This window comes from Coffea arabica, chromosome 5e (assembly GCF_036785885.1).
Source record: "Coffea arabica cultivar ET-39 chromosome 5e, Coffea Arabica ET-39 HiFi, whole genome shotgun sequence".
Lineage (NCBI taxonomy): Eukaryota > Viridiplantae > Streptophyta > Magnoliopsida > Gentianales > Rubiaceae > Coffea > Coffea arabica.
The window spans coordinates 41,853,594-41,867,380 of NC_092318.1; the positions used below are offsets into that span (position 1 = coordinate 41,853,594).

The 13,787-nt window shown below is 32.9% G+C and overlaps 2 protein-coding genes across 2 annotated transcripts; both read left to right on the forward strand.

Annotated features, from left to right (window-relative positions):
* The first annotated feature begins 486 nt into the window (after positions 1–486).
* LOC140007031 (uncharacterized) lies at positions 487–1,143 on the forward strand. Its single transcript, XM_072049717.1, has one exon. It carries the CDS (start codon positions 487–489, stop codon positions 1,141–1,143), a length of 657 nt encoding a protein of 218 aa, XP_071905818.1.
* A 6,911-nt stretch (positions 1,144–8,054) lies between these two features.
* Positions 8,055–10,552, forward strand: LOC140007032 (uncharacterized). The gene is made up of 2 exons (XM_072049718.1): positions 8,055–8,753; positions 9,836–10,552. Exons 1-2 carry the CDS (start codon positions 8,055–8,057, stop codon positions 10,550–10,552), a joined length of 1,416 nt encoding a protein of 471 aa, XP_071905819.1.
* Positions 10,553–13,787: the final 3,235 nt, after the last annotated feature.

Sequence of the window (13,787 nt, forward strand, 5' to 3'; positions counted from 1 at the left end):
CCATGATTCAAAATAATTAATCTAAAGTTATTAGTTACCCAACGAATCGGACGTTATATTTCCTTTCCTTCTCCTTTACCATCCCAATGTGGGATATTTCACTCTCCCCCTCCTTTACTTATATTTTCATACTAAATTTGATAAACAATACTTTCTATTCTTAAGCTATACCTTAAGTCACAATAAGCAATTCATACCTAATGTTTTTACAAAATCTCTAAACCTTTTCTCTGATACCACTAAATGTCATGCCCCAATTTCGATTACCACATTTAAAAAATATTTAACTTATAACTTGAAGGGCGGCATCGGCATACCCTCTCAAGAGGATACGAGCTGTCTATCGAACTTATAAATACAAACTAAATAATTACATAAACCACAATATAAGCTACAAAATGTCCACTTTTAAAAAATCACTCATGCTTACGGTGGGAAGACTTAGTTGCACTACAAGGTAACTTATGGAGATGGTGGGAAGCTGTGATGCAAGTAGCAAAGGAAACACAAGGAGTAGATAGGATCAGGCTTACGATGAACCTTTTATGGCAGATTTGGAAAGCGAAAAACAAGTTAACATTCCAGTGTGAGGTAGTGGATGCAAAAGAAATAATTGACAAGGCACAGCAGGAATGGATAGAGTACGATGCAGCAAATGAATCAGACACAAGAACAACTTCAGCTCTTGAAATGGAACGACAGGTCCAGCAGCGGTGGGAGCCTCCCAAGGAAGGAACAATGATGATCAACACAGACGCAGCAATTTCAGCTAAAATGGTCAGATCAGGTTTGGGGATCATTGCAAGGAACTGGCGCGGGGTGATAGTGAAAGCGAAGGGAATTACTGACAGGAGGAAAGGGGATGCAGCCACAGAGGAAACTCCAGCAATCAGAAGTGCACTGGAAATGGCTCAAGGTGCAGGATGGACAAACATAGAAGTCCAATCTGACTGCAAGTACGTTGTGAGCCTCATCAATACCGACAATGTCCAGGAAGGTAGACTCCAAACTCTCCTGGAAGACATTGATGTCGTGAAGAAAAGATTTGAAAGTTGCAATTTCTCTTTTGTCCCCAGAACTGCTAATAGTTGTAGCCATGAGTTGGCACAATTTGCAGTCAAGGCAACTAGAAATTTTGAATAGGAAGGTTCATTCCCAGCTTGGCTTTCAGCATTAGCTAGAAAAGATATGGGGGTAGTTACCCCTTTTTGTAATTAGCCCTTGTACTATCAAGTGTTAATATCTATAAAAATGTTATCGTTTGTCAAAAAAATAAAAAATAAAAAATCACTCATGCAACACTTTGAACTAAACTCACAAACATCTATACATTACTAGAGTTCAATAGCTATATAGGTTACATTTTAGCAATTTAACTCTTAGAACATATAGGCTGTCACAAAAACTATTCTTCAAGTTCACATAGACTTGATTCACATCTATGGAAGAGTAAATAAGTGGAACGAATATCTACTTGCCCAATAAATAGTCCAATAATATCTCTACTAGTTCGAGCATATTTAATAAGATATATAACATTTAATAAAGTCACTTCACATAATTCAATCATAATTTAATATTTTACATGCTTACGCACACACACATATACACATACACACACACATACACAATGCATGTCTGTGCATAAATCCATATTTCTTTAATCTTTAATTATGATATGTGGAATCTTTTTTTCTTTTTTTTTCCACTTTGCCTTCATCTAAAGAATATGTTATGGTCACTTAATAACCATAATAGAGCCATTACCTACTATCATATCCCATGGTAGGGCCATACTAACATTTAAACATAGCAATTTTAGAGCCTTTTCTTGTCCTTTACTTATTTAAAGGAGAAGGAGAAGAAATATAATGTCTGACCCATTTGATTACTAATAACTTTGAGTTAACCATTTTGAACTCATGATTTTAACTTGAAAAATTATTGGACCAGTCTAGTGGGGTCATGATGTTACAAAACGGTATCAGAGCAATTCTCGCAGATTCAAAGCAATTCTCACGTGATCTCTGCATGGAGTGAGTTTGGTGCCAAATGGCATTATGATTTGACTTACGCAAGAGAGTGCAAGAAACAAAGTACTGTGTAGAGTTAAGTGCAATGTTCAACGAGAGCCTTTGAAACCTACAGGACTAAGTGTCATGTTAGATGGAAGCCACTTCTAGAATTCGTATGAACCACCTCTAAAATTCACGCATGATTAGGTGGACAGTTTAGGTTGTAAAGAACATTCCGAGGACGCAAAGTTAAAGTGAAATGTCCCACATCGGGACAGTAAAGAGAAGGGAAGGAAATACAACGACCAGCCCATTGAATTACTAATAACTTTGAATTAACTATTTTGACCTTGTGTTTTCAGCTCAAAAAGTTGTTGGCAGTCTAGTGGCATTGGAACGTTACAATTAAACTAATCTTTATTTAATTAACCAATGATTACCAGAAACCCATAGATATGATAAGACCAAAAAAAAGGACAAATGCATCTGCAAGATATACATTTCAAGATCGGGATAATTTCAGAAACTTCAAGGGAGGTTTCTAACTATTTCATTGGCTTCTCTCCAGGTTTCAAAAATTACACTAACCTCCTTTGAGGTTAATTATCTTGTAAGATTTAGGCCCAACCAATAATTAAAAATGATATTAGGAAAAAAATAATTTGATTCCACCATTGCCCGCATCTACTACATTATTTAGTTACTTTAATACCAATCCACACATTACAAAAAAAAACACTAAAATTTGCTATTTATAATTAGGGATCAAATCACATAGAATAGCAAAAAATAGTATGTCATTTTATATTTTTCATTTAATGCAATATCCAAATTATTCTTTTCAATTACATACCCAAAATCAAACATGATCAACAATAAATAATCAAAAAATTTGCAACCAAAATATTAGATAGACTAAACTTTAACATTATAAATATTCTTGTTAACATATTAAGATTAGTTGTTGAGATTTTTATGGTATTAAAATTCGCTTTTTCTAATTTTTTGGTTACAGAATTTTTTGATTATTTGTTGTTAATCATAAGTTGAAAAGAGTAATTTGGATCTTATATTAAATGAATTAGATAAAATAATATACTATGTTTTAATATCATATGTGATTTGATTCCTAATAATAAATAGCAAATTCTAGTGTCTTCTTTAATATTTAGATTGGTATTAGATTAACTAAACAACATAGTAGATGAAAGGCAATGGAGGAATCATATTACCTTTTCTCTTCTAATATCACTTAATGTTACAAGGTAATAAATCTCAAGGAATGTTAGTGTAATTTTCAAAATTTGGAGGGAGATCAGTGAAATAATCAGAAACCTCAGGGTCTTAAATCAATTTAAAGATTTTTTTAGAATGGTGTGTTACACGATAGGAGATTTTGTAAATGCTTGACAGCCAAAAATAGCTATATCTACTAAAAGGACATAGTTAGGTAAAAAGTAATTGCCCAATTGAAGAACATGGTGAATTAAACAATTGAAAGAAATTGACTTTTTAAAGGCTCTCCTACCTCCATTTGTACTAGCGAGTGCTTATAAAATTATCAGTCTCAATTTTATTGTGCAGTGTAGGGACTGACAAAATAGATGTAAACACCAACATAATAAAAGTAACCACTCATATAATGATATGTAAAAATATAACAAATTTTAAGACACAAATTTCAATTGATAAGAAAATTTATTGTGTTTTTACTTGTTATTCTCTTAGCACGGTGTGCGACACGTTTGGGGTGCCTGACAAAACCGGCAATGGTCCTACGGTTGTCGGGGCAGCACTGAAATACTGGAAAACCGGTAATTGCTTATGCACTGGAAAAGCACTAATGGTACCAAGGTTGTGGGGGCGGTGCTAAACTAATTGCAAAGAGCCAAATTTTCGTACGTCATGAATGTCCTCAAAAGGGGGCCAGAGTCAACCTCATCTTGATCACCTTCCAGCTCCGTAAAGACGCATAATGCAGCCAGATCAATTTCAAGCAGTGGTATCATAGTATTCTTAGTTGGTTAATTAATTACGAGTGCTTTATGTAGCAGTAGCATTGTGGAGATCCTTAATTGAAATTGCAAAATAAGTTTAATATCAAATTGATTAAAATTAAAAATTAGATCGACAATCAATAAAAAAGTTTAGAAACAAAATTGGTCCAACAAAGAAGTTAGCTTGTTAGAAAGAATTTACTCTCTTAAACAATCCATGGGTTACATCTTGACGTAACTACAGAATCCATTTTTGACAAGTTTTCGCATCAGGCTTAACTCTTGGGTACCACTTGTCAGCATCACAATAACTGCAGTAGGTTCATTCATTTCACAAATCATTAATATATTCTCTGCTTTTATAAACTTTCAACTTGAATGTTATAGATGACTTATTACTGCTTAGTTCTAATATATTTGCAAAGTTCATTTAAATAATTAACTTATGGAGAGTACAAAGTACAAACAATCGACACAAATTTTTAGTAGTATTAAATTTTTTATGGTAAACACAGTAAAAATCTTACGTCTACCAAAGGAAAAAAAAAAAGATCCTTTACATTGAAATTGATGCTCATACCATGTCTTCTGGAATTGCTACTCATACCATTTAAAGCAAGATATTGTCGGCAACAAAATAAGGTCCTTGAATCACATATCTTCCCTTCACATATCTTGATATAACTATTAGCAGACCTAGTGGAGCGTATTGCTTCAAAGGTCAAGGTACATCTTTTCAGGTTGTGACGCGTCATAGTTGTTGCATTTTTATTAATATATGTAGAAACTCTAGACCTGATGACTAGGCCTGTCAACGGGTTGGAATTTATTATTCTGGATTTGGATCGGCATACTATATCGGATTCAGATCCGATCCGTTTACCTGACGGGTCTTCCACTCTATGTTCCGGATTCGAATCTGAATCCGAATCCGACGGGTCCTGGATCCGGGTCGGGTTTACCCGATAAAAACTATCAAAACTTACAATTTCTAACAAAAATGAGAAAAAAATATATTTGTAAACTAATTTCTAACTAATACAAAAAAAAAACCAAATAAGAAAAGAAATCAAATTGATCTTACTCATATACATCACCCTAATCAAATTATATTGATAAATATATATATTTTAAATTATTAATTCATTTATATCCGCATCCGGGTCGTATACGGGTCGAAATACTATATTCCGTATTCGATCCATTTTTGTCTGACAAAACAAATTCGAATCCGGGTCCGAGTCCGGATCCGGATAACTGAATTAAATCCCTACCCGTATCCGGAATAATTTGACGGATCCGGTCCGGGTTCGGGTCGTTGACAGGCCTACTGATGACCAATAGTTCCGAGGGCCAAGTTTATATATATATATATATATATATATGTCTAATGTGGAGGTTCAACCTTGCAGCATTATAATCTGCTACAACGCAGACGGCTTCGAAGGTAGTACGCCCTGTTGCGTACAGAAATTGTTTGGTTTGGTTCCTCCTACAATTGCAATTTAATTGACATCCTGAGACCCTATGCCGATTCCGTTTAGTTCCACAGTGCTACCATTGTACTCTCCCCTAGCAAAGTGAATACTATGCCGGAGTCTCTGTGGTGGTGCCAGCCGTGCTTATTATGCACTATATTTTGCGGTCATTTTAGAAGTTTTACTCGTATTTTGTTCCGTATTTTGTTTGAGTGTGGTGATTAAATGTTAGAACTTTTGCTTCCTAGTACTCATTAGATTTGTTGATTTTGTAGGTGAAAGGTTTGAAAGGAATTTGGTTGCCAAGACAAGTGACGAGCATCTCCACTTTGAAATTCATGGTCGTATACTGTCAAATTTGTGAACACCGTCTTCAATTGTGCCAAGATTGCTATTAAAAGCACGCAAAGAATTTGGTGGGATGCTATAGCTAAACCTTTTGCCATTGTTTTGTTACAGAGAAAACGAAGCAAAGGAGAAGAAAGAAGGAAACAAGTTGATGTCATGTGAAGTATAAAGCTGATGAGGAGAACGATTTATGGCGGCCCCCTTTTGAAACTTTCATGGGTGCAAAAATTTAATTCTTTGCAATTATTTTACAATCACCCACGGATAATAATTTTAATTTTGACTAGGACATGTCATCCATCTTTATCCAATGAAACATGTTCGAAAATTTTAATCATTAAAGGCCTAAAACTTATGTATAACCCCTCATGATTTGAATCATATGCATATATAATAAAGTCGTATTTTAATACTTATTTTATAGTACTTCCTCTTTCATACATGGCACCCTAATTGAGTGAGTTTTTGTAATGCACTCTGTGATAAATTATGTGCTCTTATATTTTAATTATTTTCTCTCTCTCTTCTCAAAACAAGTTGTTACACTTTAATCTTACTTTCATCAAATTTTAGATAGGCTTATCTCTTTAATGAGGCTTATCTTTCCCACTTTATTTTCAAAATATTTTCTCATCCTAATACTCTCAATTAAACTTGGGATATCGATTACCTTCCGTGCTTTTACTTCTACATAATGTGTAGTTGTATACACATGTTTTTTTTTTCTTCATCAATACCTTAGTTGTTTTTTTTCCTCTTTTTTTTCCTTGGAACTCCTATGCTTTGTACAATTTTTTTCTTCATCAATAGGCAAGTTTTTCTATCTTTTCTTGGAACATTTAGTTTTAACAATTCTTTGAATTATTTTATACCAAGTTTATTCATGATATAGGTATCACAAAAAGGGTGATGGGTAGGAAGGTGAACCTAAAGAAGTTTTAACAATTGGGCATTTGTACTCTTCAAAAAACCATATGACTCTTGATAGTGAAAATAGAAAGGGATTATAATTTTATGGTTGATAGGCCGTTTGTGTTCATAAGTCAAGAATATTGTTGTAACATTTACAAGATTGTAGCTTTTACAAGTGAAACATGGTAACATAATTTCGTGATTGTTATTCATTATCACAGTTTTTGCTTCTTAATTGATTTGTTATTCACACAATAATTGGAACAGATTGTAAAAGGACTTACAATAATTCTTATACGTTGATGTCTATTTTGTTCATAATATAGGCATCACCGCAACTTTTTGTAACAATTTTAACTGTTTTTTTTTTGTTTAATAACAATATGATGCTCAAGATTTCAAAGCTTCTCCTTCAGGTTTTGGTTGAATTATTGCTTTTATCCTATAACCTGAAAGCTTTTGCCACAACCAACACTAACAGTCAATCCCTTCTATGTTGCTACTAACAACTGTAGACATCAAATTTGGAAGATAAAGAAAATGGAATAAATATAATTTGGTAGTAATAATTGAATGAATAACGGAAAATGTACAGGATATAATAGGGATTGTATATCTGTTTATATTTTATTATTGTTTGATGCTTGTTTTCGATTTGTTTGGAATAGGAGCTATTAATGAGATTTCTTGGCCATGGGACGCTACTATTGGAAGAAAGGAAATTTTGGATATACTATTAAAGGAGATTTGGTGGCCACCCATTGTGGCCGTGTAATACCCATTACACAAATTATTCTGATGATGTGTGTAATGGGTGGGCCAGCCAGAGTGTTCAACTTACTGACAAAATTTTGCAACGTTCATTTATTGCAACGGTAATGTTTTTGCAACGTTCATTTTTTTCCAACGGTCATATTTTAATTCCCTATATAAACACACAACACACTCTTTTTTTTTCATATCCCACTATTCTACTCTATTATTTCTTTTACTCTCTCACTCATTTTCCTCAAACTCTGTGCACAATTTTTTTAAAATTTCCATATTTTGTGATTATGGATGAAAATTTTAGTATTTTTACAAATATGTTAAATGCTCCAAATATAGAAAATATATCATCCTCACAAAATCAAAACCCCCAAAATTTTCCAAATTACCCATTTTCTGGTATTCCTACAAAAGTGCAAAATTATACATATCCCCTAAATTTATCCACTTCCAATCATCCATCAAATTTCCAAAGTCAACCAAATTTTTCATATCCAATTCCCATGTATCCTCCACCTACTTATTTTAATCCAAATATGGAAAATCACTACACATCGGGGTATTATGACTTTGGTATGGGTTGTGGAGGCTCAAAAACTCCGACGGAGATAAGGAAGGATTTTAATTTTGCCGGCCAACAAGAAAATGCTGCGTCAACGGAATCAACGTCGGACTCTCAATTTCCACCATATTCAACACAACGTGGAGTGGATAACATTACTCTCACCAATGAGGCGATGGAAGAATGTGATTATAAACGCGTTCCATGGAGTGTGGATGATGACAAGATGCTTGCAAGTGCTTGGCTCACAATTTCTAATTGTAGCATTGTGGGTAATTCTCAAAATGATGAGAGTTTCTGGAAACGAGTCACAAACTACTTCAACGAGAATCGGCAATTTGGGCTGCCAAGAAAATATAAAGCTGTGAAATCACATTGGCACTGGTTGAGTCGAATGGTCAATGAATTCAACCAATACTACAACAAATTGGTTGGAGAACATCATAGCGGATGGAATGATGATCAGATCAAACAACATGCACGAGAGCTTTTTCACCAGAATAAGAATAAGCATTTTTTACATGAACATGTATGGGTGTTGTTGAAAAATTATCCGAAATGGAAAGCAAATACTCCTATGCAGCGTTCTTCAAAAAAGGTAAGAACTGATGAAAGCGGGGCATACACTTCTTCATCCAATGCAGATTCAAGTTTCGACATCGATGACAGTGAAGTACGTGAAATTCATCCACTTGGTCAAAAAACAGCAAAGAAGGGAAAGAGAAAGGGAAAATAAAAAATGAATGAACAAGATATGGGTGGAGAACTTAGTCAAATCCGGATCATGTTGAAAGAGCACAAAGAAGAAAAATTGCAAGCTATGGAAAACTTAGCAAATAAGTTAGACAATTATAATTTCCGAAGTGATTATGAAATCCTATTGAAGGATACCACAGGCATGTCCGAGCAGCAGCTTAAAATTCATGAGCATATGTGTTCCATCCTAAAAGCCAAGTATAATATTTCTTAGTTTAGTTTTAATTTCATGGTTAGTAATGTAATTTTTTAATTTTCCATTTTGTATTTGAGTGCTTAATAATTTGTTTGCAACATGTACTTATAATGAATTTTGCATTTTACTATTTTTATTTTAATATTAAAACTAGCCGTTGGAAAACTAGCCGTTGGAAACTAGCACTATATATATATTAGTAAGACTCCACACATTGAAACCATAAACTCAACACACTCCAAAATGTCTCGATATCCTGATCCCTCTCTTATAGAAGAAGTAAAAAAAATTTTAGCCGATGAAATGGAGGACGGCACAGAGGATCAAATTATGATGCTGTTGGAGCAGTGGCAAATGCACCACACATCTTCAAGTTCTAATATGCATCCACGTAGTCGAAGATATTACGATCGAGAGCAGGGTGTCGGGCATGTCCGACTCTTTAATGACTATTTTGCCGACAATCCAGTTTATCCTTTACATATATTCTACCTACGGTTTCGAATGAGAAGAGAATTATTCCTTTGAATTGTGGAGTCCATTACAAATCATTCTGAGTTTTTTCAAATGAGGGCTGATGTAGCAGGCAAAAAGGGACTTTCTCCTCTTCAAAAAATCACGGCAGCTATCCGACAGTTAGCATATGGGGCACCAGCTAATCAGTCGGACGAATACATAAGAATGGGTGAAACCACTGCAATCGAGTGTTATTGTGCCGATGTGTGATCGATATTTATGAGGCACAACACTCGAGAAGGCCTAATGCTAATGACGTTGAACGTTTACTTAATTTGCATTCCTAGCGGCATGGCTTCACTGGCATGCTTGGTAGCATGCACTGGCAATGGAGGAATTGCACTGTGGCATGGAAAGATCAATTTACTCGAGATGATGAAGGATCTCCCACAATAATGCTAGAAGCAGTCGCATCAGCAGATTTATGGATATGGCATGCATTTTTTGGCGTCGCGGGGTCTAACAATGACATCAATGTGCTCAATCAATCTCCACTATTTAACGACATATTGCAAGGATACGCTCCTGATGTTCAATTTATGGTAAATGGCACCCAATACAGTAAAGGGTATTATCTAGCAGATGGCATATATCCAGAATGGGCAACATTTGTTAAAAGTTTCACATCTCCTAGAGATCCAAATAGGATCAAGTTTAAGCAAATGCAGGAGGCTGCAAGAACAGACGTTGGTGTGCTCCAATCTCGTTGGGCTATTGTACGTTGTCCTGCTCGATTTTGGCATAGAGCAAAACTGAAAGGTTTAATGTACACATGCATCATATTGCACAATATGATTGTCAAAGATGAAGGAGATGCAATAAGAAACTGGGATGCTGATGATGACGATCCAACGATTCCCGTGACTCAAGGTTTGGCCAAAAATTTTCAATATTGCCTTCAGAGGAACGTGGAATTACGTGATCGAGAAGTACATCATCAACTTCGATCAGACTTGGTCGAGCATATTTGGGAACGATTCGGAGGCAATAACAATGAAAACTAGTATTCATTTTGTTATTATTTGTATTTTATTTGATTTAAGTTATGTAATATTATGTTATGGAGTTCAACTAATTACTTAAAGAATTATTAATTAAGTATGGATTATTATGATATCTTCGCATTTGAGGTATCACATATTTGTTTAATGTTCTGCATAATTATTTTTCAAAAAATAACAATATATTATTTTTGAGAGATAGAAAAAAATATATTGTTCAAACTTAGAAATTAATAATATTATTTTTAGAAGATAAAAAATTCAAAAGGTAAAAAATTTAATGCAAGTTAATACTTTATTTTTTAAAAATAACAAAATTATTTTTAAAAATTACTTTATTTATTTATGGGATGTGAGTTATGCATTATTAAAATAAATGTTTGATTTAATTGTAGACCCATGCTATTACACCTTGTGGAGTGTAATCCATTGTGAGTGGAAGTGTAATAAAAGAGGAGAAAGCGAAATGCTGACGTAGCATGTTGATTACACTCTAAACAGTGTAAACCATTGTGGATGATCTAAAGAGCATCTTAATACATTGCTGGTTAATAAAGGGTAAAAATTCGTTGTAATAAAAAGCAAGTATTAATGCATAAATAAAGTAAAATAAAATTTATAGAAAAAGTGTATATTATGTTTAGTGGCAATTTCAGTTGGTTTATACAGGTTTAACTGGTGCTAAATAAAATAAGTGAAGTGACTAACTTGGAAGTGACAAGTGAAGCAAAAATCTTGAGTATTGAAAGTAATGCTGCAAAAAGAAAACACAAAACATGCAAAAGAAAGTATATGTTACTACAGCAAGATATAAATGCATAGATCTGTTGAAGTAAAAAGTAAGAAAAATTATATTACTACATGTGAGAAAACAAGAAAGTGAAGGTGAGAATGAGAATGAAATAAAATGGGAAGGAAATAGAGCACAATAAAGGTTGGTAGTGTATGTAAGGGTGTGTATTGTACTATTCAAGATTAGTTTGTTGATAATAATTTCATCTAAAAAGGTAGTTCATGAAAGCTAAACTAAGCTAGTACTTTGTCTTTCAATCTAATGGTTACAAACACATGGAGTACAATTGATAATTCATTAAAAGGTTGACTTTCTTGTGAAGGGCAACCTAATGTTGCAGAAAAATGTAAGTATTTAATCTGGTTATGTAATTAAGATAAAGTTGAGTAGTTCAAGAATGATTGCATTACTTGACTTATGACTTATTACAAAAGCAAAGCAAAGGAAAAATAGGAGAACCAAGCAATCTGTAAACTGACTTATTGAATAATCTAATAATGCAATAAATTTGGAAAAACATTTTTCTCTCCAAATTAGAACTTCTAATAAATAAGCTTTATTGAACAATTTAATATTGTAACAGCATAGAAAATAAGAAAAAAAATGCAAATCTAACTGTTACCATGAAAACAACAACAAAGAGCATTTTAATGAAATATAACAGAGATACAAATATTTTTGTCATTTAGACGTTAATGCATTCGTTTGATCAAGAAAGGAAAAAATTAATTATAATAAAAAAACACATATTAAGGTATAAATGAATTAAAATAGAATTGATAAAAAAATATACAAACACAAAGTCAAATGCTACCAAAAATTTTAATATGAACAAATTTAAAAATTTTGAAACAGAAAAATGCATACTACATTAAGCAGCAGTAATAATCTTTTTCTTTATACTAAGATGAAATTAGTTTTAAATAATCTTTTTTGTTACATTAACAAAATAACAAAATGTCAAAGAATATAACAATTTGAAAAAATCCATGCAATTCGACAATTTTTAACAAATGCAACTTAATTTGTCAAATATAACTTTAAATGATAATTCATATTCAAATAAATATAAATATAAATTCAAATAATAATAATGATAATAACATTGTAATCCGATTAAAACTTAAGTTAATTTATCAAATATAAGTTGAAATGATCATGTAAATAATACTCCAATTGAATTATATCTCTCCAAAATCTAGAGTTTGAAAAGTTTATTAAAAATATTTCAACCTTATAACCGTAGGTAGAGGGCCTTACTCCTTTAGTCAACCTTATAATGTAATATCAAATCGACAAGACAATGCCAAATCCATAGCGAAAGCAAAAGAGAAAGCTAAAAAATTATCCATAGTGCCATGTGTCAGTAAGGAGAATTGTAACAGAAACTTTGGACCTTTGTTTATGTTATAGTAAGATTAGCGTGGTTGTTATATCACCTTTATGTTCACATTTTGGCATTTTTTGCTCATTGTCCTATTTAGGCTTAACTACTTTTCTTTTCTTTCTTTTGTTTTTAAGTTTTCTTGATTGGTGGTTTTTCTTTTCTTAATCATTAATCTGGAAGGAACATGCTACGGTATGATTAAAACATGCCTACATCATATATTTTAAAATCAAAAAATGGTTTTGCTTAATTTCCCCTTTGGTAGTATGTCATAAGAGGAAGGGATGAAATTATGTAAAGATATAGAATTTCTTGGATCATGTATAAAATTTTTCGTAGTTAATTTATTTAATATTGCAAGTTTATTATGGTAAATAATTTTGCACAAAATCTTATTATCAAATGTGTTTTTACAAGATCTAGATATTATTAGAAAACTAATGCATATCATGTTGTTTGTATCTCATATTTTTTTTTCAATTTAAAGTTTGACACTAATTTTTTTAGACTAATCTAGCCTTAAATAAATGGGGCTGTTGAACATATTGGATCATTACGAATGGAGTCAACTAATGAATGTAGTTAACACCAGTGTTTTGAAAACCGGACCGGACCGGCCGGTTCGACCGGTCGAACCGGCCATGGCACCGGTCCGGTTCCATGTTTAGGTTGACTTTGCCAGAAAATCGGTCAAACCCGGTAAAAACCGTGAAACCCGTTGAACCGCATTGAACCGGATTGAACCGGTTTTCGAGTTTTCCCTTTTTTTTTTTTTTTTTTTTTTTTTGCAAAATGCTTCTATCAAGATTCGAACTCAAGACCTTTGCAATAGAAGACCAATGTAATAACCATTGCACCATCACATCTTATTTGTTTTTTTTGATAATTTATTTATATAACACAAACATCTATATTTCATTTTTCCATTTTTCTTACAAAATCTCATTCTCTCGTGACTCTTTCTTTTTAATTTTCAACTCTCTCTTTCTCTCTCATCTTTTCTTTTGTCACTCCCTTTTTTAATCAAACCTCTTTAGTTTTAATTTATTAATATTTTC

Excerpts from the sequence above, each read along its gene's own strand:
- LOC140007031 (XM_072049717.1), top strand. The coding sequence starts at position 487 with ATGCAAGTAGCAAAGGAAACACAAGGAGTAGATAGGATCAGGCTTACG.
- LOC140007032 (XM_072049718.1), top strand. The coding sequence starts at position 8,055 with ATGGAAAATCACTACACATCGGGGTATTATGACTTTGGTATGGGTTGT. Across the intron at positions 8,754-9,835 it reads TCGACATCGATGACAGTGAA|CGGCATGGCTTCACTGGCAT; the intron begins GTACGTGAAATT and ends TTGCATTCCTAG.